General features: G+C 45.3%; 1 protein-coding gene across 4 annotated transcripts in view; it reads right to left on the bottom strand.

The window, feature by feature from the left end:
• The window catches only part of NBEAL1 (neurobeachin like 1), a 166,462-nt gene that overhangs the window by 65,364 nt on the left and 74,987 nt on the right, over positions 1-26,111 (bottom strand). For all 4 annotated transcript variants that reach the window (XM_075933832.2, XM_075933831.2, XM_075933830.2 and 1 more), the window contains 8 exons: positions 24,349-24,468; positions 22,895-23,198; positions 11,350-11,435; positions 8,898-8,987; positions 7,778-7,946; positions 3,549-3,682; positions 1,224-1,383; positions 1,024-1,126 (listed from right to left, as the gene is read on the bottom strand). In XM_075933832.2, coding sequence (XP_075789947.2) covers positions 1,024-1,126; positions 1,224-1,383; positions 3,549-3,682; positions 7,778-7,946; positions 8,898-8,987; positions 11,350-11,435; positions 22,895-23,198; positions 24,349-24,468 — 1,166 coding nt within the window. The remainder of the gene's footprint in view (positions 1-1,023; positions 1,127-1,223; positions 1,384-3,548; positions 3,683-7,777; positions 7,947-8,897; positions 8,988-11,349; positions 11,436-22,894; positions 23,199-24,348; positions 24,469-26,111) is intronic.

Consider the following 26,111-nt stretch of genomic DNA (forward strand, 5'->3'; position numbering starts at 1 on the left):
TTCTAACCCCCCAGATGTGGACCTAAACCTAAACCTAATTTGAGGACCTGCTCTTACACGTTTATTATTGTAGTATCTAAGGAACAACTAAGAATAGGACCCCATTATGCTAGGTACTATACTAACAGTGAATAATAAGCTCTTTGAAATAAGAACTATCTACATAGTAATGCATTTCAATTTTCATTTTTATAAAAACATTTCTAGACATTTTCTTTGAAGAGAACATTGAACATTATAAGCAGCTAAACTAATGTAAGACTGTGACTTACTAAGGGTGAAAGCTTGTCCCAAACACCCCAAAGATCATGTTCTTAAAAATCTTTTGGGATAAACTGGTCCCCCACTTTAAATCCTGGTCAAAGTTTGTAGTCAGTCTGTATTTTCTTGGGATGCTTACTAGTTTAATTAACATAAATAAGAGAAAAAAAATACTTTCCCCATCTTCTAAGCTGCAAACAAGTTTCTTACACATTTATAGCACTTCTGGTAGGAGCTTGTTACACTCTAGGGGCACCTCTAGACTACATTCCACCCCCCCCCCCCCCGAAAGGAGATATGCAAATTCAGCACTAATTTGCATATCTTCTTCTGATCGCATTTTTCAAAAGCGGGTCTTTCAAAAGTGAAAGTACTGTGGACACATTTTTTCCAGGGGGAAAAAACCCTTTTTCGAAAAACCGCCTAAACCTCCTTTTAGGAAGAGCAGTTTTTTCGAAAAAGGGTCCCCCCCCCAAAAAAAGTGCCCAGACTACTTTCACTTTCAAAAGACCCGCTTTCGAAAATGCAATCGGAAGAAGATATGAAAATTAGCGCAGAATTTGCATCTCTCCTTTAAAAAAAAACCGTAATCTAGACATGCCCTAGTTCTGACAAAGGGGTCAAGGGAAAGTAGCAATTTATATAAAGGAGAATTAAACTAAAAAACTTGATTAACTCACACTTTTACTTCACATTTTCTGCCTGGCCTTTTGTGAAATAGATAAATACACAACACACTGAGGAGAAGCATAAACCTCATACCCATAATAAATCCTGAGTGTGTCTAGAAGAAACTGCACTCCATACTTCTTTCGGAAGAGCCTCCTGCTGTCTCTGATGATTGTGGAAAGGTACTGTATATGTCCTAATATAAAATACTTTCCATTAGAACCTAGACAGGGATTTATGAAGAGCAAAGATAGTTATGCTGAAACAAAGTATCTCAAGTTGTATGATCTCACCAATACGGAAGGGGAAGTCTCCACGGTTCCAGATACTAAAGTCAAAAAGTAAATGTTGATACATCTGTTGCAAAAGTTGCACATTTTTTTCTACAGAGACTTGTTCTATCAGTAACTGTAGAGCCATCAGTACATTCACATCCATCAAGTTGCCTGGCACCTAAAATTTAAACAGACAGGCACAGGGGATACAACAGCAAGTTATTTAATGTGCGGCATCTGCATTTTCTATTAAATGAATATTTAAAATCAGACCAATTCCCTAGTCTTACACAATATTTGTTTTCTTTAAATTCCTCTGTTACAGCTGTTCGAAACTATTCAATAATTCCTTTGTCATCTGATTTTTGATCTAGTTTAAATAGCTGATCTGTTGAAATCTATGGACAAACACAACAAAATGTAAGACCATCAATACTGCATCAGACTAATTGTCCATCTGGCCCAGTAATCGGTCTTCCAACATTGGCCAGTGACAGATGCTTCAGAGGGAGTGAACAGAACACTATGACTATGAGTAATCAAAGTGATTGAGTGCGAAAAATTGCTAATGTAGTCCTAAGATACATAAGGAGAGATAGGGAAATATTATTACTATTATCCAAGGCACTGGTGAGACTGGAATACTGTATTCTCATCTCCCATATTTAAGATGAATGCAAACTAGAACAGGTGTACAGAATGGCCACAAGGATGATCAGAAGGATGGAGAACCTATCTTACAAGAGGAGACTCAAGCAGCTGGCTTGTTTAGCCTACCAAAAGAGATATGATTACTCTATATGACTACATCAGAGAGAGAAATATCAGAGAAGGAACAGGGTTATTTCAGTTAAGAGCTAAAGCTGGCCCAAATGGATCTGAACTGGCAAGTTTAGGATTGAAATTAGATGAAGGTTTCTAACCATCAGAGGAGTGAGGTTCTGCAACAGACTCCTCAGGGGACCAGTGAAGGGCATCTGTGACTGCTGGAAGCAAAAATCTCCAATGGCTGGAGATGGGACACTTGATAGGGAAGACTAAGTTCCCCTGGGAAAGCATTCACAGTAATGTAACAACTAAGGGATCCAAATGATTGGCATATTTGGGGTCAGAAAAGTAATATCCTCCAGGTCACCCTGGCAGAGACCCTGTTCAGTTTTCACTTTCCTCTGCAGCATTGGGTCCAAGTCACCTGCTGGTTTGAACTAGAGTAAATGATGGATTCTTCGTAATCTGAAGTCTTTAAACCACGATTTGAAGTCTTCACTAACTCAGCCAGAAGTGATGAGCCTATTACAGGAGTGGGTGGTTAAGGTTCTGTGGCCTTCAGCGTACAGGTCAGATGATCAAGATCAGTGGTCCCCAATGCAGTGCCCACGGGCACCATGGTGCCCGCCGGGCCATTTCTGTGCGCCCGCCAAGTGATCGGGGCCAGCCCCGCTTCCGGGCACGTGGTGTATGAGCGGTGCCGGCCCCGGGTGCGCGACGTATGGGTAGTCCTGTTCCCGGACGCGTGGCACAGGGGCGGCGCTGGGCCCCAGGCGCGCGGCACAGGGGACGGCGCCAGGCACGCGGCAGCCCCAGCCACACAGCACAGGAGCGGCACCAGCTCCGGCCCCGGCGCACAGGGGCGGCCCCGGCCCCGGGGCATGCAGCACAGGTGCCCAGCACGTGAGTGACCCCGCCTTCGGGCGCCCGGCAGCCCCAAAAGGTTGGGGACCACTGATCAAGATGATCTCTTCTTGCCTTAAAGTCTTTGAATTAGAAAGTGATCCATTCGCTGTTGTCCAGCCCAAGCTTCTGGTGGTCAGCGGCTTATAGACCTGACCATTCTGGATCACAGCTATTGATAGAGCTATCCTCCATGAACTTATCTAGTTCTTTTTTTAAACCCAGTTATACTTTTGGTCTTCACAAGATCCCCTGACAATGAGTTCTACAGGTTGACTGAGCACTGTGTAAAGAAAGACTTCCCTATGTTTATATTAAACCCCCTGCCTATTAATTTAATTCAGTGACACCTGGTTCTTGTGGTACCTTAAGGCGTAAATAACACTTCACTATCCAGATTCTTCGCACCATTCATGATTTTATAATCCCCTTTAGTCTAGGATTCACAGTGCCAGTATTTAATCTCTCCTCAGATGGAAGCTCCATACTTTTAATCATTTTTGTTGTTCTTAGTTTCTTTTCCAGTTCTAATGTGTCTTTTTTTTTTAAAAAGATGGAGCAACCAAAACTAAACAGATTTATGTTGTGACATTATGTTTTCTGTCTAATGGATTTCAGTGGAGTCAGACTTTCACCCATAACATTGATTACATAAGGAACAGGTTTACTCACCTTCTGTAACAAGGCTCCTAGGGTAGCAACTCCATGGGAGTGAATGAGATTCTCTTGGTTGATAGGGTGTCTTTGAATAAAGTGCTTTATTGTCAAGATGAAAGTTGCAACAATATTTTTCTCTAGACGAGCCTCTGCAAAACAGATTGTTCAGCTAAATCCCTGTTTTATCTCTGCATTAATGTGTCAAATTAGGAGTAAGAAGTGAAATTAAGTGTTTTTATTCTCCACTGTTTACCTGAGCTTCCTTTCTCCACTGATATTTGCTACCTTGCTGTAGTCTAAGGGTAGGTAATAATTTTCGAATGGGCGGGGGGGGGGGAGGTAACCTCATAAATTTCGTAAGTGGCTAATGGCCGACCCAGAAGGGGCAGGGCCTTTGGCAAAAGCACAGGGTTGAGAGCTACCCTACTGGGAGCTTTGATTGGCCTGGGGTCCCTGCCCCCTGACCTCTGGCCAATGGAAGGGACCTGGAACATAGGGGAGGGTGCTGGGGGCTAGCCTCCTCCCAGAGTTGTCTGGGATGGAGGCTTAGAATTCACATAACACGGCTGGCAGCTCCTGGCCCTGCTGCTAACCTGTTGCCTGGCAGCCACGCAGCAGACACAAGCCCTTTGAACAGAAATAGTTGAAAGGGTTCGTGCCTCTCAGACAGCTCCCAGGCAATGGGCCAGTGAGACAGAGCTAGGAGCTCTTTTCAATTGCTTCTGTTTAAAGTAGGGATGTGAACAACTAGCCGACTAGCTGATAAACAAAAGCTTATTGGATAGTCAACTAGTCACTTCCCCTCCCTTGCTGTATCTATCAGACAGGGGCAGCAAGGGGGGAAGCGGAGGGGGTACTTCAAAGCAGCAGTGCCGTGTGGAGCCTGGGCTTAGACCCCAGGCTCCATGTGATGATACCACTTTGAAACACCAGGTGCAGCCCAGAGCCAGCTGGGGTATCCCCAGGTTGCACACGGTGTTTCAAACTGGCAGCTGATCCCAGGCTCCACGCAGCGCTTTTGCCTTTGAAGTGTAGCAACAGCCCTACAGTGTAGGGTTGTTGCTACACTTCAAAGGTGGAGGCACCCTATTGACTATTTGATTAGTCAATTACTTGATATTTAACCTAGTTTAAAGGGCTTACATTTCTAGGATGGCTGCCAGGCAGTGCAGCCACCCAGCAGGTGAGCCCTTTAAATAGAAGCAGTTGAAAGGGCTCACGTCTCTGGCTCCCTAGCAATGCGCTAGAGGCCCAGGGAGCGGTGAGCCATTTTAAGTGTTTCTATTTAAAGGGCTCATGCTTTCCCTGTGCCTGTTAAGCAGTGTTGCCTAGCAGCCACTGGGAACACAAGAACCCTATAAATAGAAACAGGTGAAAAGGTATGCAGCTCCCTCCACCTCTAGCACATTGCCCGAGACACACGATCCCATCCCGCTCTATTTAAAGGGCTTGCACCTGCCCCGCAACTGCTAGGCAAGGTGTAGGGAAGACACGAGTCCTTTAAATAGAAGCCATTTGACAGGCTCACGCCCCTCTCCCACTCTGAGGCAATACGCTAGGGGGCAGGACCTGGAACTGCCTCTCAGGCTGGATGCAGCCCTCTGAGAAGCTTTTGCCCACCCTGCTGTAGTCAATGTTTACACCCTCTAATGCAGAGGACAAGTCATCATAAGCACCCCCAAAACTAAGAAAATGCTACTCGTGACTGGACACGATACTCTTCAAGAGACAACCTGAATCCTCTTTTGCAGATTGTGCACTTGGCTCTCTACCTACAGTTCCATCTCTTTCCCCACATCTGTCCTTACAAGTCTGGACTTCTGATGAGATCACAGGAATTCTCTCCAACCTATTTATTCAGCACAGCTGAAGAGCTATTTTTTAGAAAAAAAATCATCTTAAAATAAAAAAATTAAAAAAAAAGACAAATCTGTGGTTTTATATTTTAAACAAATCCATAAATTACTAACAGCTTCAATAATTTAACTAAAATTCTGCAGGCTACTGGTCTGTAACATAAAAAAAGATCCACTGAAACAGGGAAAGTCTACCACGGACTGCAGCAGGCTTTGGATCAGGCCCTTCATTATTTTTCTAAATACAGGCAGTCCCCGGGTTACGTACAAGATAGGGACTGTAGGTTTGTTCTTAAGTTGAATTTGTATGTAAGTCGGAACTGGTACATATTGTAGGGGAAACTCTAGCCAAACATTTTTTTTAGTTTTGGATAGCATAGGGAAAGGTTAACTCCCCTCTAATGTTTGTTTTGCTGTCTGTTCCCCTGTTCAGAAGATTTCACATCTATTTCTGTCCCTGTGACAAACTCAGGACTAAAGGAGTAACTCATCAAATACCAAACAGCTCTGCACCATGCTTTGAGCTAATAGCTTTATTTCCACACACCACCCAGGGTTCTAGGAGGAGGGTCCTTTTTTTGCTAACACAATGAGGCCAGCACTTTGTTTGTTTTGGTGGAGTCTTTGTTTGCCCAGGGAGCCCAGCATGTATAGGGGGAGGAGGGGCGGAGAGGCTGCTTTTGTCTGCTGTTCGGCAGCCTGTTGCTCAGGGGAGGGGGCAGCCTGTTGCTGGCAGGGGGGGAGGGGGGAGGCGTGCAGGATGCGAGGCCGTGGGGGGGGGGGCAGCGGGCGTGGGGAGGCACTTTTCCTCTGCCCGGCAGCTCTGCGGGATCCCTGTCCCTGTGGCCAGCTGCTGCAGGCAGAGGCCAGTTGGAGCCGGCCGAAGAGGAGGAGAAGGTGGATTCTAGGACCCAGGTGAGTGAGCCCCGGGGACGCTGCTGCGTGTATAGAGGGGAGGAGAGGCAGAGAGGCTGCTTTTGTCTCTTCAGCAGCCTGTTGCTCAGGGGAGGGGGCAGCCTGTTGCTGGCAGGGGGAGGCACTTTTCCTCTGCCCAGCAGCTCTGCGGGACCCCAGTCGGAGCCGGCCCGAGGAGGAGGATCCTAGGACCCAGGTGAGCGAGCCCGGGAATGCTGCTGCGCATGTGCAGGAGTTGCCTCACCCCGTTCGTATCTAGGGATCCGACGTAAGTCGGATCCATGTAAGTCGGGGACTGCCTGTACTCAGAAGAGCCACTTTATTTAGACAGGGCAGGTTGGACCTCCCTAGTCTGGCACCCTTGGGACTTAACCAGTCCCGAATGGGGGAATTTGCCAGAACAGGGTGGTCCCCTGCCACTGGCCCCCCCAGCTTGGTGCCCTCCCCTTGCTGCGACCTCCATTTCTGGCCAACCCAAACACCACCATCCTTCCTCCACGGGGCTTCCAGCTGCATTCCCCCCCCAAACTCCCTGCGACTCTCACAGGTGCCGGAATACCTGAAGGACAGCAGGACCACAGATGTTGCCAGACAGAGAGTCCCAGTGGAAGATTTACCTGGCATTGCGTGGGTTCTTAATTTTTTGTTTTTCTTCATTTAAATCATTGCTTTGGGTGGGGCTGGGGACAACAGGTTCAGTGTGCAGGCTGCCATGGGGAGAAAACACTATTGCAGTCCTCTCTCACTGCAGCAGTTTGGGGCCAGGTGTGAAGCATTTCTCCATGGCCGCTGCAGCTCCACTGGGCACAGCTGGGGAAGGGGAGCATGTCCCGCAGCTGGGGAAGGTCCAGGGTTGTCTGCCCACCTGTGCTCCCCAGCCAGAGTGAGAAATGCAGCAAACTCTGTGCTTTCCCCTTTGCTCCCTGATGGAGAACTGCCAGCAATGTTCCCATATGAATCGGGGAATAGGGGGGTTTCAGCCACTTCTGCCCTCCCTCGGAGGTGGGGGGCTGGGGCAGTACTGGACTAGAGGAAGTGGGAGGGACACCAACAGCCACCCCCTTTCACCTGCCTGGTGATTCTGTCTCTTCTCTGTACAGTTTTATGAGAAGCAATTCCATTCCAAGCACATCCCAGTTTCCTGGCATATCTCTTAGCTTGCATGATGTTATTAGAGAAAAATTATATGAAATTTGGTGATCCTAGCTCTTACCACTTAAGGAGGAGCTCTTAGACAGCCAGTCAGATAAACCCTCTCAAATATATAATAGATAAATGAGCACATTTGGACTCAGTACATAAATGTAATAAAGCAAAATATTGTCCAATCAGATGCTCAGGAGTAAAAATAGTATTTTAAAACTACATGGCTACTATAACAGAGTTAATATGTAATAATATAAGCCAATTCTTTCCACTGTTGTAGGCCTCTGTTTTTATTGATATGTTCTTCGATCCATAGTACGTTCCTACCTGAAGCCTTAGTTGATGATAATACCACCCAGTCTCCCTCTACTGGCAACACCAGTTCCTGAGGTATAGTTTCACGTTCAGACCTCTCAGGCACTTGTCCACTAAGAAAACTGATTTGCTCAAGTAGTGGGAAGAGCACATTCAATCCACCAATACAGTTTATCATGTCCTACACACACACAGAGAGAGAGAGAGAGAGAGAACATGCACAAATTGGTAAGCCTTTTTTTCCCATGTAAAAGAAATAAAAAGGGCACTTATGTACTTGTGAGTTAATCAGAACTCCACGTCACTTGGAAACTAGTTAAAAAACCAGTAATATCACGTCCATTTCAGAGCTAGGATAAAGGTGTTTCAGACAACAATTGTTTGCAAGTCTTCCAGCTAACTTCTGTGGTTTTACTACAGTTTCTTTTCTGTTTTCTATCTCCTCTGTTGCTACATGGAACAACTGCACAAATAACACCAGAAACTGACTAAGTGAAACAGACTAAATGACAGAAAACACTGTTAAATATACAGGAGAAACAGAAAGAAATGTACTTTCTTCTCTCATCTCTTTCAACTAACTCTAAAAAGTACATTAAAAAGTTTAGATACAGGTGAATTTTACTCTAACAGTATCCCAATTGGGGATGTAAAACATATAGAAAAACAGTACAAAGTTTTCCTGTGGACCAGGGAGGGGCGAGTGCTGGATGATGGTCCCATGCCTGGGGTCTCGGCTGCTGGCTGCACACCTCAGGATCTGCCACCAGTGGGGTCTCAGCTGCTAGCCCTGCACGTCAGACTCTGCTGCTGGCTGGCATCATGGTACGTGCAGGATCCTGGCTACAAACCCCACACATTGGGCTCTGCCACCAACAGGCATCCTGGCCCGCAGAGGGTTCTGGCTGTCAGCCCCAGAGGGTTCTGCTGCCAGTAGCATCCCAGCACATGGGAAGTCTTGACAGCTGGTTTCTCTCCCGGGGTCCTTGCTGCTAGCCCCATGCATCAATTACCTTATTTCACCTTGAAAACACTGCTAACTCTGGTATCACTTCTGTACAATGGGAACTTCTATCATTCCTTAAGCTACTTTGTGTTTGCATCAGATTGTGATGATTTAATATTAATTTACCTTGATGTCCCAGTTCACTACTTTATTTCCCGTTAGTCTTCCATGTAAAAGATTTGTGGACAGGTCAAGACAGATTGGGTTTCTGCAGGCCTAAAAAAGGAAGAAAATATTAACAGTGCAGGAAAAGCCCTCTTGACTGAGCCAGGCTGTGCAGCAGGAACAGTTGCTCAAACTTTGCCCTCTCTCAGATCCACATGGTACCAGACTGATGAGAACAGAGTAGGGATGTTAAATTTAGTTTAATCAGCTAAGTAACTGTTTGATGGAATTTCTACCAACTAGTCAATCAGTCGATAAGCAGGGGAGCCACAGCGGAGTTAGCTCCCGACCCCAGGAGCTAACCGCACTGAGGCTCTGCCTTTTAAATGCATTAAGAGTAGGGCTGTCAAACGAATAAAAAAAGAATTGTGAATAATTGCACTGTAAAAAAATTAATCTTCATTAATCACACTGTAAAACAATAATAAGAATACTATCTATTTAAATATCTTTGGATGTTTTCTACATCTTCTAATATATTGATTTCGATTACAACACAGAATACAAAGTGTGTAGTGCTCACTTCATATTTATTTTTTATTACAAAACATTTACACTGTAAAAAAAACTTCAATTCACCTCACTGAAGTATTGTAGTGCAAATTCTATCATGAAAGCTGAACTTAAATTCTTCTATATAATCAATATATTTGTAGCCTGTTCAAAAGAGTCCTATTCAAAATTAACTCCTTGAGTTAATTTTTTTAATGCATTAATTCTGCCCTGCATTAATCGCAGGCGTTAACGCCCACTAATTGACAGCCATTTCAAAGGCTGAAGCACAGTGGGAGGGGGGACCCGATGCAAGCCAGGACAGCTGATTCCTAGCTCGGGCCAGGTCCCCCACGCTGCACACCAGCCTTTTAAATGTATTGAGAGTGGCTGGCTCTTAATACATTTAAAAAGCAGAGGCGAAGCATCCTGGAACTGGGTGTGAGCCAGCAATCAGCTGAGACAGTGCTGGGTGGGAACCAGCTTTTAATGCGTATCAGATCGTCAATTAGTTGCTTACATCCCTAGAACAGAGAGGTAGAAGGAGTCATCCCTCCAATCTGCAGCAGCAGAAACAAGAAGGCAAAAGGGGATAGAGTTGCAAATTCACTGGATCAGAGCTATTGCGGACTTGTGAGAACAGAAGGGAAGATGTTGCTCTTTTAGCTGGGGTAGAAGTTTCAAACCCAGTTCAGGGTGCACTGAGAGGGGCTTGAGAGGCCATGGGGACACTGAAAATACAGGATCTCCTTGCACAAGCAAAGACCAGGATAGGTGGAGCTCAGTGTGCTCTCTGTCCACCAAATGGATTCCTCTCTTCTAGGAAGTAACACAGATCCTGGGGAAGCAAACACTGCCCATGGTGAGCTAGCTGCATTTTGGGGTGGGGAAACTAGCAGAGAATTAATTCAAACCATCTGAATTGTTGCTTCCTAAATGGTTTCCATGGCACTACAAGATTACCCACAGCCAAGTCATTTGAACAAACATTGTAGGGCAGGAGAGGGACACGGCTGGCAGCACCAGTGCGCGACCGGCACTAGATGGAAGTTGCAGGGGCAGGGCAGGAAAGTGATCTCGTGTCCAACACTGCAATGGGTACCCACCAAGGCCGTCAAATAATTAAAAATTATTAACTGTGTTTAATCAGGAGATTAAAAATAATGATTAATCACAGTTTTAATCAAACAAGAGAATATCATTTATTTAAATACTTTTTGATTTTTTTTCTACATTTTAAAATACTGATTTAAATTACTACACAGGGAACTCACTTTATATTATTTTTATTACAAATATTTGCATTGTAAAAAAAATTAAAGAAAAAGTATTTTTCAGTTTACTTCATACACTGTACTATAATCTCTTTACTGAGAAAATGCACTACAGGGATGGGTAATTACAGGAAGGATCCCATCAATGTAAACAAACTTGTTTGTCCTTTTAGTGACGGCCTGCACAAGGAGGACTGAGTGGACTTGTAGGCTCTAATGTTATATATTGTTATTTTTGAGAGCAGTTTAGGTTAAAAAAAAACCCCTAAGTTAAAAATCCTTGTAAATTGCACGTTTAGGGAAGCATTTCCTGTAGCATTATTGGTAGCTTTTAGGATCAGCTAATTAACACCTGAGTCCTGGAGGGACTCTTCTACAATCATGAAATCATAGAACTGACATTAAGAATAAAGTGGTGACAACCTAATTAAACCATATTCAGCATTTCCCGTCCATCATCTGGCATAGTCAGATAACATCACTTTAAGGAATAAAGAAAACTGTTCAACAAGCAAGCCTATTTCATTCTAAAAATTAATCACAATAGTTGTGTAGATAATTTAAAGCTACTGTTCAGGAGATGTTTTAACCTTTTCTAAAAAACAAACTGTACAGTATGTAAGCAAAAAAAACATGCTGATTACTACCTTGGGTGTATAATGAAGCAGCACTTTACTGGGCAGATCTGCTACTTCCGACTCTTGGGATTTCCATGGAGTTAAACAGTTTGGGCCTGTAAAATATTTTTAAGTTGATTTAAAGTTTGTGTTAATAAATTACACTATACAGGCAGTCCCCGGGTTACGTACAAGATAGGGACTGTAGCTTTGTTCTTAAGTTGAATTTGTATGTAAGTCGGAACTGGTACATATTGTAGGGGAAACTCTAGCCAAACATTTCTCCAGAGCTCAGTTTTATTCTCCCACACCTCACTTCCCTCAGTCCTTTATTCTCAAGCTGAGGTGTCTGCTGAGAAAAGCCGCTCTGCGTCTCCCTGGTCTGCTGGGGGGGGGGGGGGGCTAGCTTCGCGTCTCCCTGGTCTGCTGGGGGGAAGCAGCTAGTGCGGGGTTGCCTCACCCCGTTTGTAAGTAGGGATCCGATGTAAGTCGGATCCATGTAACCCGGGGACTGCCTGTACTTCACTTTGCTATACACACAAATAGAGCGCCCTGAACCACACATATCCTCAAACATTTGACATATCTCCTTAATCCAAAGATTATAAAAAAAACCCAACAACCTGATTCCATGGGGTTTACCCATTCCAAATAGCATTCTGCTAAAAATTAAATAAGTTATATGAAATGAGCTTCTATGTTTAAACATTTTCAGTATTTTGTCTTTACAAATATTCCATTTCACACTCAGTTGACATCTCTCACTAAAGACCATCAGCGGGTAGGAAGATCAGACCCTGAAAACAGCGGTATATAGTGACAAAATAATATTACATTTATTTTAAAATGCAATGATTATACACTTAAACTGCATTCTTTTTACAATTTTTGGTAGTGATAAGATATCATGTAACACACACCTAGTCTTTTAAAAGGTAGTTTTATATATGTTATCAAAATGTTTTGGAAAAGGTCATCTTTCGATTGCTAATGTAAATCCCAATGAATGAGCTCCCAAGTCTGAACAATGACTTAAGTGGCTTAACTGCAGCTATACTCTTGAATGCTTTCACTTACTTGCCCATATATTGGCAAATATGAAAAAACAGTTTTTGAGACTGAATGAGTACCAATAATAAAAGAGGACCCTGAAAATATCTTTAATACACGTGCAAAAGAAAGATAAAAAGTGATATGGACAGAGCTGTGGCCTTTAACTGAATAATTTAATTACCTCATCTTAATACCCAAGCAAAGATATTTACTCAACATTTTTCTTAGATTAGCAATCTGATACACTTAAATTACTGTAGTTCATGGACCAAATTCTGCTTTCAGTTTCATTTCCTGATACCCAGAGTAGTGATGTTAAGTTCTCGGGAATAAACTTTCGGAGAATATGCTCAAGAATGTTCTTGAGACTATTCTCCAATGCGAGAATTTTTGAGAAATGTCTCTTAAATAGTTAAAAACAGAGGTTTAAATTACTAGAACTTTTATTACAAATCTTCTGTTGCAGGATAAAAATATTTTTTAACTTTCTGGATTGAATACAAGTCTAATCAGAATCTGCCCCATATATTTCTCTCTCTTCTTCCTCATACATATGCTCTTTCTTCAACTTCTTTCTCTTCAGCATCATCAATTTCTTCTTCCTCATTTCTCTGGTTCTGTTTCTTTTTCTCTCTTGGGGATTTCAATGGAGCATCATTTGGGTTTTTAAGAAGCTTTATATTATGGGCTATGAATATCAGCTTGCCTGCCCTTTCTTGTGTTAACTTGTTTCTTTTTGCATTATGAATGATACTGTAAGTACTGAAACTTCTTTCAGTTGCTGCCGTTGTTGGTGGCATATGCAATATGTTGATCGCTGCTTTCCCTAATTTTGATCTATAGCAAATACCTTTCCACCATGTTACTGCATCTACTGAACCAGCTGATTTTGTTACATATGATTTTCCAAAAAAACCTTTAGCATGACACTCAGCAATGACTTTTGCTGAGTGATCAGTACCATACATTCTTGTGACTAAAATATCGATGAATTCAGTTCCTTGTATTTGTTCATTTCTAGTAAGGCACTCACCATTGAATTTTGGATCTAGAATATTTGCAGCATAGTGAATGTCTTTTAGAATCATATCTTTTCTTTTTTCAAAACTTTTCATTACATCCTGTTTTTCTTGTTTTGTAAGTGGATTTTTGGGAAGTAGCCTATCAAAATGATTGCTTAATTCCCTGAAACATTCAGGAACTTTGCTCATTTTTGGCTGGTCAGATTCAAGCAGCATGTTCCATTTAACAACAGGACTTATCAATGCATGCAGTTTTTGGACCTGTACCCAAAATACATCTTAATCCAGGATTGAATTCCTGGTACGTTAGCTCAGTTTAGTCTGTAAATCTTCATGGACAGCAAGGCATTTTAAGACATTTTTTTATTTCAATAAGCTTTTCAAACAATATAAAATGGAACCCCATCTAGGTTTAACTGGCAATTTAAGTGCACAAGTTTGATTTTTCTCTTTTTGAAATGCAGTAAAATGAGCTCGAAAAACTTGCGATTTGTTAATTTCCTTCACAATAGTTTTACAGATAGCTTCAGTTTCTTGAACTTTTAAGTTACTGATGTCACCAATTAACAAATGTAGTGTATGAGCAGCACATGTACATAGCAATGTGATTGAATTTTTCGTTAAGCATTGATAAGGATTTCACCATTGCTGCAGCATTATCAGTGACAATGGCACCAAATTTTTCAGTACCTATTTCTGTCGTTATTTCTTCCATACGGAATGCCATATACTCAGCAGCGTGGCATTACATCGGTTGCCACTGTCTTGTAAAACATTGGTTGGGGTGTTGATAAAATAAAATTTATAACAGATTCATTTCTTTGGTTGCTCCAAGCATCACACTGCAGTGCAAGAGAAGAGGCTTCAGCAATTTTTGTTTTTTTTAATAAGAGAATCAACACGGTGATATTCAGCTTCCAAAAGTTTGTTAGAAAGTGTGTACCTGGATGGCATCTTGTAAAATGGTCTTAATTTTTGCATGAAAGTAATCCAATCTTCATTTTCAACCAGTGAAAGAGGCGATCCCGATGAATATATAGCCTGTGCAAAAAATTCATTCAAAACTTTGTTTTCAGTTTCATTCATAGAATCAAAGTAGTGACTTATAGAGTGAGGTGGTGGTGATGTAAATTCACTAGCATTATCACAGTGTTCTATAGATGTTGATGCAGTTGATGGTTGAGGTGATCTGCTTCTAGACTCTGAGAATTTTGTTGCCTTTTCCTTGATGTAAGCAGGAGTCTTCAAACAACTGGAAATAAGCTCTCTCATCCTTGTCGCATTTCTGATGTATTCAGCCTTGCAGTGCTTACATTCATATAACACTTTGTCTTTAACTGTTTTAGGAAGGAAATAATCCCACACATCACTTTTAGGCTTAGTTCTTCTTTTCATACTGATGAAAAACACAATTACACCTTTCCCAAAAGAGAATAAATGTGCTATTGCCTCTTTATATACTTTTTGTGATGCTTCCAGAAAGTTCCATAACAGTCAGAATTCCTGACTCATGAATGTTCTAGAAAGTTCCATAACATTCTGAAACGTTCTATAATGTTTGCAAACTATCTTGAATGATCAAGAAAGCTCTTTAACATTCAGGGTGTTCTAAAAGTTGAATACAATATATTATTTCAAGAGGAAATGAAAAATTAGAAAATTCACAAAAATTTTTGGGAAAATCTTTTTGAGAATATTCTGAGAATATTCTCATTCTCGGAGAATATTCTCCAGAGAATATTCTCACCTCACATCACTAACCCAGAGTAACTTCAGTGGAGCTAAGGCAGATAATTCAAATTTTCCTCATGTAAATGAGAACGCAAATTGACTGATATCTATGGTTGTTTTTTTAACATCTCTTCAGGATTGGTGGATATAAATTCTTGTGGCTTTTTCTGCATGTCTATAAATCTGATACATATCGAGGGGAGACCGTTACCTATCTCTTTTAACTGTTGTTCTTCAAAATTTGTTACTCATGTCCAGTCCAATAGTTGTGTGAATGCATACTGTGACAGGGTCAGGCCAGGGAGCTGCTGCAGAGAGGAGAAAAGGCAGCCTAAAAGGGAAAAACTCCTGTTAGAAAAGCAGAGAACTGCAGCACAATTAGGTGCAGCTGGGAGGGAGCTGGCTCAAGCAAATTGGGGCCAGCTGACTTCTCTGCTGTCTCTCTGAGGGCCTTTAAAAGCCTCAGCAGTTGGAGGCTGGAGAGAGGTGTGAGAGGACGAAAGGAAGGTGGTGGAGAGGCAGAGAGGAAGAAAGGGAGAGAACAAGTTGGACCAGCATTAGGTAAAGGCAGCAGGGGAGGGAGCCTGTGGGCCCCTGGCTTGGGCTCCCTACCACTGAGACCCGCTGCAAAACCCCAGTAGTGGCTTGGAGAAGAGGGGCCCTTGCCACACATGGTGCCAGGAGTGGGATCGCGGCTGTGAGGCCTCACAGCAACCCAAATCTAGCTAAGTTGGCCCCTCGCAAAGCAAAGTACCCATGGAGGACCTGGTAAAAGCACTGGTGCAGGCCACGGCGGCTCAACAAGAGGCTACTCGGGTGCAAGCAGCTGCCCAGCAGGAGTCGGTGCGGATCCAACAAGAAACCAACCAGTTGTTGATGAGCCAAGTAGCCCAGGACAGGGCCACCCTGCAGGAGGTGGTGACCCAGCTGAAAGCCCTGACAGTCCAGGTACGTGATCAAGATGGGGTTCGACCCTTGCGGGCCAATTTCTACTTACAGAAAATGACAAAAGACGATGAGGTTGAGGCCTACCTCTTGGCCTTCGAAAGGACAGCTTTGCGGGAGGCCTGACCTCAAGCTCAGTGGGCCAGCATTTTAGCCCCTTTTCTGAGCGGGGAAGCCCAGAAGGCATACCTTGACATGGCAGAGGAAGCTGCATCCGACTACCCCCAGCTGAAAGCAGAGATCCTGGCACGGGCTGGGGTCACAGTCGCAGTGAGAGCCCAGAGATTTCACAATTGGCGATATCGAGATGACCAGGGCCCCAGAACTCAGTTGTTTGATCTGGTTCATCTGGCCTGGAAGTGGCTACGGCCTGACATCCACAACCCTGACAAGATTATCGAAGTGATTGTTCTTGATCGGTACATGAGGGGTTTACCCCCAGACCTTCGGGAATGGGTGGGCCAGAATGACCCCACGACATTTGATGAACTGGTGGCTCTCGTTGAGAGGCGATTGACAGCTAAGGGACTTTCCCGCAGCCCCAGAGTCGCGGTGCAGCAGCGCAGAAGGTCCACCTTCCCCCCCAAGGACCCGTGCCCCTGAAGTTTCCGACCGAGTCCAGACAGGAAGAAAAGAGGTGGAAGAGCGGCCGGGACGGGCAAGAGACCTTGGGGTCTGGACAGGAGAGGGCCAGGGATCAAGACCCAACAGCCCAAAACGAAAGGGGCTGTCCCGCCCAGGTTATAGGTGTTATGCCTGCGGGGAGATAGGGCATATTGCGGTTCAGTGCCCTAACATAAACGAACCTATGCAATGTGACCTGGGGAACCTACAAAGTGTTCTAGTTAACCTCGTAGGGGTAGCAGTGGGCCCCCATCAGTATACCCAGCCCGTGAAAATGAATGGGGTAGAAACTACTACCTTAGTAGATTCAGGGAGTGCGGTTACATTGGTCTCAGGGAAGCTAATGGGGCAAAATCAGCTGACTCGAGCCAAGTACACTGGAGTATCTTGTGTACATGGGGATACTAGTTATTACCCCACCATCCCTGTGGAAATAGAAGTACAAGGGCGGGTTACAGAGGTAACCGTGGGGGTGGTCCCAAGGCTCCCCTACCCGGTGGTCATTGGGCGAGACTTCCCCAGGTTTAGTGACCTACTACCACGGGACTGGGGGGGGGGGGGGGGGGGGGGGGGAGGATAGCTCCCTCCCAGCCTTCCATGAGTTCTCCCAGGACCTGTTCTCGGTGCCTGGGGAGCCCCGGAAAACCCGACGGGAGAGGAGGGCCTCAAAGAAATTGGGGACCATGATCTTGACCCAAGGTCGGAAACAGACACGGGTAGAAGGGGAGGCCTACCCAACTACTAGAGCTGAAGCCCCAGGACAGGATGAGCCTGAAGCAGGACCCAGCTCATCAAGGGAGGAAAGGGGGCTAGGTTCTCTGGAGCCTGAGCAGGGGAAATCCCCAAGGGAGACCTTTGGGCAGGACCAAGTCAATGATCCACTGTATCAGAATATCCGTAAGGAGGTGGTTGAAGTTAATGGGGTCACAGTGGAGGGGAGGAACAAGGGCACGGGGCCCTTCTATATAATCAAGGGGGATCTTCTTTATAGGGTAGTTCATATACAGGGCCAAGAGGTGGAGCAACTCTTGGTACCCCGGAAGCACCAGAGGGCAATACTGGAATTGGCACACAGTCATCTATTTGGAGGACATCTAGGGGTGGATAAGACCCTGGACCGCATTCTTCGGAGGTTCTTTTGGCCTGGGATCTATGTAGAAGTCCAGAGGTATTGTGCTTCCTGCCCGGAGTGCCAACTACATGGGCCCCGACCACACCTGAGGGCCCCGTTAGTACCCCTTCCAATAATTGAAATCCCCTTTGAACGGATCGCTATGGACATAGTTGGCCCACTAGAGAAGTCTGCCCGGGGCCATCAGAGCATACTAGTTGTAGTGGACTATGCTACTCGATACCCAGAGGCAGTGCCCCTACGCAACACCCTATCCAAGACCATCACTAAGGAACTAATTCAAATCTTTTCTAGGGTAGGGATTCCTAAAGAAATCCTAACGGACCAAGGGACCCCCTTCGTGTCCAAGCTTATGAAAGACTTGTGTACCTTGCTCCGCATACGGGCCCTGCGGACCTCGGTATACCATCCTCAAACCGATGGTCTAGTTGAACGGTTTAACAGGACACTAAAAAGTATGCTCAAGAAAGTGGTAAGCCGGGATGGCAAAGATTGGGATATGCTACTACCCTACCTCATGTTCGCGGTAAGGGAGGTTCCCCAAGCGTCGACTGGCTTCTCCCCGTTTGAACTTTTGTATGGGCGTAACCCACGGGGCATACTAGACCTTGCTAAGGAAGCCTGGGAGGAACAGCCCAACCTGGGGAGAAATGTAGTTGATCATGTGCTCCAAATGAGGGACAGGATAGCCAGAGTCACCCCCCATAGTGCGGGAGCACCTAGAAAAGGCACAGGAAGCCCAACAGGTCTATTACAACCGGCGAGCAACTGCCTGGAAGTTCCAGGTGGGAGACTGGGTGATGGTGCTAGTGCTGACAGCGGAGAGTAAGCTCCTAGCCCAATGGCAGGGGCCATATGAAATAATAGAAGCAGTGGGAGAGGTAAACTATAAGGTTCGCCAGCCTGGCCGGCAAAAGCCTGAGCAGGTATATCATGTCAACCTGCTGAAACCCTGGCGAGACAGAGAAGTGGCGTTGGTTGTGCTGGGGCCACCACCCCAAGGGGAAAACCCACCAAGGCAGGTGGGAATATCTCCCGAACTGACCCCGGACCAACAGGCCGAAGCAGCCGACATGATTGAGAGGAATCAGGATGTGTTTTCGACAGAATCGGGTAGAACTATGGAGGTTTACCATGACATCATCACAGACCCCGGGGTGAAGGTGCACGGTAAGCCATACCGGATACCTGAGGCAAAACGAAAAGAGGTCCAAGCTGAAGTGGAGAAAATGCTGAAGCTCGGAGTCATTGAAGAGTCCCATAGCCAGTGGTCTAGCCCTATTGTTATGGTGCCCAAGCCAGATGGAAGCCAGCGCTTTTGCAATGACTTTCGAAAATTAAACGAAGTATCCAAATTTGATGCCTATCCCATGCCAAGGGTGGATGAACTCATTGACCAACTGGGCAAGGCCCGATTTCTATCCACCCTCGATTTGACCAAGGGTTACTGGCAGATCCCCTTAGCACCAGGGGCCAAAGAAAAGACAGCCTTTTCAACTCCGGAGGGTCTCTTTCAATACACGGTCCTCCCTTTTGGTTTGCATGGGGCCCCTGCAACGTTTCAAAGGCTCATGGACAAGCTGTTGCGGCCTCATGCCAAGTACGCAGCTGCCTATTTGGACGATGTTGTTGTCCACAGTCCTAACTGGGACACACACATTGAAAAAGTAGAGGCAGTATTGGAGACATTAAGAAGAGCAGGACTTACGGCGAACCCCGCAAAGTGTACGATTGGACTGGCCGAGGCCAAATATCTCGGGTATATTGTGGGAAGGGGGGTAGTGAGGCCCCAGCTCAACAAAGTGGATGCAATACAGAATTGGCCCCGACCAACCCAGAAAAAGCAGGTCAGGGCATTCTTAGGGTTGGTTGGGTATTACCGCAGGTTCATCCCCAACTTTGCCTCCAGGGCCTGCCCTCTGACCAACCTGACTAGAGCACGTGGTCCCGACATTGTAAAGTGGACCATGGAAACGGAAGAAGCTTTTAAAGATCTCACGAATGCCCTCTGTGGCAATCCAGTTCTCATAGCCCCTGATTTTAAGAAGGAGTTTATCTTGCAGACGGATGCCTCCGAAGTAGGACTGGGAGCTGTATTGTCTCAAATGGTGGGAGAAGAGGAGCACCCAATCCTGTACCTCAGCAGGAAGCTTCTGCCGAGGGAACAAAACTATGCCGTGGTAGAAAGAGAATGTCTTGCAGTAAAGTGGGCCATGGAAAGCCTTCGCTACTACCTTCTCGGGCGGAAGTTTACCCTGGTCACCGATCATGCGCCTCTGCAGTGGATGCACCGAAACAAGGACAGAAATGCGAGGTTACCCGATGGTTCCTGTCCCTGCAGCCCTTCCACTTCCGTGTGCAACACAGATCAGGGACCCAGCATGGGAATGCAGACGGGTTGTCAAGGGTGCATTGTTGTCCGACCCAAGTAACCCAACCCCACGGGGTTGAACAGAGGGGGGGATGTGTGACAGGGTCAGGCCAGGGAGCTGCTGCAGAGAGGAGAAAAGGCAGCCTAAAAGGGAAAAACTCCTGTTAGAAAAGCAGAGAACTGCAGCACAATTAGGTGCAGCTGGGAGCTGGCTTAGGCAAATTGGGGCCAGCTGACTTCTCTGCTGTCTCTCTGAGGGCCTTTAAAAGCCTCAGCAGTTGGAGGCTGGAGAGAGGTGTGAGAGGACAAAAGGAAGGCGGTGGAGAGGCAGAGAGGAAGAAAGGGAGAGAACAAGTTGGACCAGCATTAGGTAAAGGCAGCAGGGAAGGGAGCCTGTGGGCCCCTGGCTTGGGCTCCCTACCACTGAGACCCGCTGCAAAACCCCAGTAGTGGCTTGGAGAAGAGGGGCCCTTGCCACAATACGCAACATGTGCATGATCGCTGGATGGTTTTTCTGTAGCAGTGCCCATCACGTTGGCTCTGGAGCATCCTGGATTGGTGCTTTCATGGCAACATACACAGGTCCCTGCTGACCCACTGCCTGCTCCATTTTTTTCTGGGGAGGCCGGTGGGATTTGTAATGGACGTGAGCAACGCATCTCGGAGCACAACAGTCACAAGAGGTAAGTAATAGGGATATTAATAGTTAACCACTAAGCCTCACCCTTGTCTGTGGTGGGACGGGGGCAGTTCTACACCCTCCCACCCCTCCTTTTAGCCAGTTAAATGTAACATTTAACCGGTTAACCAATTAAATAGAGATTTTACATCCTTAGTAGGTAACTATTTTTTCATCAACGTTTGCTCATGTCCATTCCAATAAACAACCCCCAGCTGTTACCCTGAAGCAGGGATTGGAACTCATTGAGCTGCTGCTTGAAGAACTGCTGTGCCAAACGCGGTGCGGTCCCTTGCCTGTTGAGTGAGGGCATAGTGTGACATGAAGGTGGGAATGGACGACACTGATGCCCTATAAATGTCCTGAATGGGGATCGGTGTGAGGAACGCCACTAAGGATGCCTGCGCTCGGGTGGAGTGAGCTGTCAATGCCACAGCTCTGACCATGTCATAACAGGCCCTGATGCAAGATGTGATCCATGATGAAATGCACTGAAAAGAGATGGGAAGCCCCTTCATTCTTTCTGCTATTGCAATAAAGAGCTGGCAGCCGGGAGTGCAGCTGGGCCAGTGGCCAGGATGCGGGCTGGGAACAGAGCACGACCCTGTCTGTTAATACAAAACATATCCCTGTGCTGTTCTGTGTCAATACTGAGACCCTCTTCCCCTACACTTGGGGAAGAAAGGTCTGGCAAGCAAGGCGAACCGCTCTGAGCTCTCAGACACTGGTGGGCCACTGATTGCAACCTCAGGCCCTGAGTTCTGTTGTTGCCCAGGTGCGCCTCCAATGTGCCCATGAGCAGAGAGGGGGAGGGCTGGCAAAGGGTTCTCACACAGACCCTCAGAGATTGAAGCCACCAGTTGAGGGATTTGAGAACTGAGGTAGGAAACGTGACCAGTAGGTCCAAAAGGTTTGTACACTCTGCCTACCCAGGCCTGTAGAGGGTGAAGGTACAGCCTGGAGTGCTGCACGACAAACGTGTAGGCCCACGTGGACCTGAAGCCTCAAGCAGTTCCTTATCTAGTGGTTGGGAACCGCTAGAGGCTGCCATTGACAAACAGCCTTGGTCCACTTTCTCTCTCTTGTGCAGCACCAGAGATGATGAATTGTATTGCACAGAGGAGCTGGTCTTCCATATTGGAGAGCAGAGCTAGTGCTCTTTGTGGTTCTACTTCCTTGGTGAGAAGGCATCCCGCATGGAGGTCGATGCACTGTGTACTGAGGGTATTGGCACCGTTTCCTATGCGGAGGGTTGAAGTGCAGGAGTTTCAAATGCTGGTCTCTTTCCCACTTCGTTCTGGGCTTATAGCTCTTGCAAATGCTACACTTATCTGTCAGATGGCCCTCACCTAGGCACGTTAAGCCAGCAGCATGCTGGTCCCCCCTAGGCATAGGCTTGCAGCATGAGTTGCTGTACTGAAACCCCTGGGGTTGCTGCATGCTGTGGGGATAGCGACTAAAAAGCTAATTATTGCATTCGAAGAAGGAGTAAGTTGGAACTCTATACAACAGCAGCAGCTAGGGATGCCTTGCGAAGTAAGAGATCGAGCACTCCAAAGATCATCATGGTGGTAAGGAGGAACTGAGCAGGCGACAGGTTGCAGGGACCAATACACATTACCATAAAGGCAGCACTCCAGGAGGCTCCACAGCCAACCTGACAGGTACTGCTAGGGAAATACCTTTTGGCAATTGTGCATGAAACACGCACACACGCATAATGGAATGGACATGAGCAAGCACTCAAAACCAGAGATTACTCAAACCAGGAGATTCTGCGTAAACAAAGCAAGTCTATTATAACATACACGTGTTACTATCAAAAGGGATGATTCAAAAACCAACATAGTTTATGGACATATCTGCTAGTTTGGCACAATGCAAGCTGTGTATTTAGACTAAGTTCTTTGGGGCATGTTTCTTTCTGTTATACTATTTGTACAGGACGTAGCACAACAGGGTCCTCAGCTGGGGCTTGTTTGTGTTACCTCTATACAACCACCACTACCACCACTTACCTGCCAAATACAGAGCTTTCACCTGAGAAGGCTGCAGTGCTTCGTGGAAGAGGATCACTGACCCAAGTTGGCCCTCCAGTGATGTTGGACATCCCCATTCACTGTCCTGGGTACCCGCAGAGATCAACTTAGTGACCACTTCTGATTTCCCAAGCAGACCTCCCCAACTGGCGGGAGAGAGAATCCCACCTAGAGACGTTCGATGAGGCATAATGGGAGAGGAGAAGGGAGGGTCTGGTATCTGAGAGGGCGGAGGAGTGGTTGTCCTCTGACCAGCTGAGCCAATGCAACAAGAAGTAAAAGGCTAGAGATGCAGGTGTTTAAAAAAAAAAAAAAAACACATTTAGCATTTTGCTGTAACACTTTCTCAAAATTAAACATAAAAATGAGTGAACTGAACTAAATCTAATGAACTTTCAGGGAAAACCAGCTTTGACAGAGGAAAGAGGTGTTGAAAGACAGTAATATGTTGAAATAGAAAGTGCATGTTAATCCTTCTCCAACCAGGACTAGTTAATTCACCTGACCAGGAGCATGAAAATGAGCTTGCTTGGCTTTTTACCACAGCTCTGTCCCACTAGATTGTTCCCTTTGAATCATATATCCTGGTACTTAAGCAATATGTATCGCTGACAATCTTGTCAAATAATTCTGCTTTAATGACATATTCCCATGCCATCTTGTACAAGAGGTACCGCCTCAGTGTTTATAAAAGAAGGTAAATAAATGTTCTGAAGTTTCTAAAACTATTCACAGATGCATCCAAAAATCAACAGTTTGGTCTTTTAATAGCTAACTACTTGATTCATCGACCTTTAGGGAAGCACATAAGTCATGCAAGTAGTCATGATTAAGTCAGTGGAACCACTGATATGAATACGTGCCCCAAAACAAGAAAGATTGTACAACTGGGGCATATAAAAATAAAAGTAATGGATCAGTATCATAACATTGTAACCTAGGTTTCAAACAGACTAGTTCCACAAAGAGGAGAAACTGTTTACAAGTATCCATATATTACATAACTATTCTATTGTATTCTGCTTATTAAGGTTAATTTAATATTTATCATGTAGAACTGATCAGTTAACATCACTGAAAAGAAGTGTCCCTAACCCAGTACAGTGCAAGATTACTCAAACTTCTTGTGTGCTCTCTCACATAAAAGGAGTTCACACGAGGTTACATAGACCACTGAACCACCATCAACATCTAGCCTTTTCTATTCTGCCATATTTGAAGTGGCTCCAAAGAGACATGTTGAGGATGACCTTAACTATCCTCAACACATGAACAAGGAAAACAACTGCTAATCAGTTTTGACCATGTTTTTAAACCATAAATAACCAATTTTTCCCTTTTTATTTCTTAGTTTTATCTGACCACAATGTTACAAACTATTTCTTCTATAAGAAATCACTAGCATAGTGGACTGATGTGAAGAACAAACTTACTTCATTCATAGCAGGAAATCTAAGTGGGGCAGAGATCTTCTGCTGTCCATTGACATAGATGTAGACAAAGCTTTGACCAAAGGGTCTCTTTCCAGGCACGTGAACAATAGTTATGTTGTGCTGCACAGGCAATAAAATAACACAATCTGAGTAGGTAGTTATTAAAATGCAAGAAAACAATTCTGCATGTCTACCCAACACTGCTACCATGAAATGAGCAAAGAAATTATAGCAGATGACAAATTTCTATAGCATCACCGGAAAAACAGATCAAGTATCAATCAATGCCTTCCTTTTTTAAAAAAATGTACATTACAAAAAGTTTTTTGCGGTGGGAAAAAAAAAAAAGAGGTGACGCCCTTCATAATAATGCAATACAGCCCTTACATATGAGGAATGAGATGAGGGCAACAGTTAACTTGCTCTCATTTTCTAAGCCATAGACTTTTTAGAGGAAAAAATTAGAGGACTAGAGGCCCAAGTGTCGACCCTCCACTCAGAGAGGATGAAGACTTCCTTGACAGAAGGTAGTGTTTAATTCTGCAAGCAAGGCAGACAGAAGAGCCAGAGAGGGCAGTACAGGACAAGAAAGAGAATTGGTAGCATGCATCTTCTAGAAGGAAAATAAGGCCAGCAAAGGAATCCCCCATTCCTCCAGAGTTAAGTAATCGTTTTCAGGCTCTCTCCACAGGCTCTGCAATGAAGAATGCTTTGGAAGGGACCTCGCAAGGAAGAAATCGGAAGGGAACCACTCCTACTGGAAGGCATGGGATACATAGTCCTAGGGATGGGGGTTCCACGACCACCACCCCCAAAAGAAGATGACTGCGCCATTCATCTGCAGTCCGGACCTGGAATCTCAAGAGGTGTGCTGCTTACCGGGAGCTCGAATTCAGGATGTGATGGAGAGGCTTACCAAACTGATAAAACCTTCGGATTGCTACCCCTTCCTGCTTCTCCATGCAGGAACTAACGATACGGTCAAGAATGACCTTGAACGAGTTACTGCGGATTACGTAGAGTTGGGAAGAAGGATCAAAGAATTCAGAGCACAAGTGGTGTTCTCATCCATCCTCCCTGTTGAAGGGAAAGGACCGGGTAGAGATCGTCGAATTGAAGTAAATGCATGGTTGCACAGGTGGTGTTGGAGAGAGGGCTTTGGTTTCTTTGATCATGGGACTCTGTTCTGGGCACAACAATTGTTAGGAAGAGATGGGATCCACCTAACAAAGAGAAGAAGGAGCATCTTTGCAGGCAGGCTTGCAGATCTATTGAGCAGGACTTTAAACTAGGTTCATTGGGGGATGGCAACCAAAACCCTGAGGGGACTGGGGAATTTGGATACCAGGAAGAAATGCAAAGAGAAACAAGCAACAAAGGAGGACCCCTGATTCGAAAGGAGAAGGTAGGGCGATCAACTGGTTATCTAAGGTGTTGTACACAATGTGAGAAGCCTGGGTAACAAACAGGAAGAACTGGAGGACCTGGCCCAGTCCCAGAACTACGATTTGATGGGGATAAGAGACTTGGGAAGATGACTCACTTGACTGGAGCACTGTCTTGGAAGAGTATAAACTGTTCAGGAAGAACAGGCAAGGGAGAAAAGGAGGAGGAGTTGCACTGTATGTAAGAGAGCACTATGATTGCTCAGAACTCCGGTATATAGAGGGAGAAAAGCCTGTTGAGAGTCTATGGGTCAAGTTTACAGGTGTAAGCAACGGTAGTGATGTTGTGGTTGGTGTCTGCTATAGACCGCCGGATCA

The sequence above is a fragment of the Pelodiscus sinensis genome, chromosome 7, assembly GCF_052426305.1.
Source record: "Pelodiscus sinensis isolate ZL-2025 chromosome 7, ASM5242630v1, whole genome shotgun sequence".
NCBI classification, from domain to species: Eukaryota; Metazoa; Chordata; order Testudines; family Trionychidae; genus Pelodiscus; species Pelodiscus sinensis.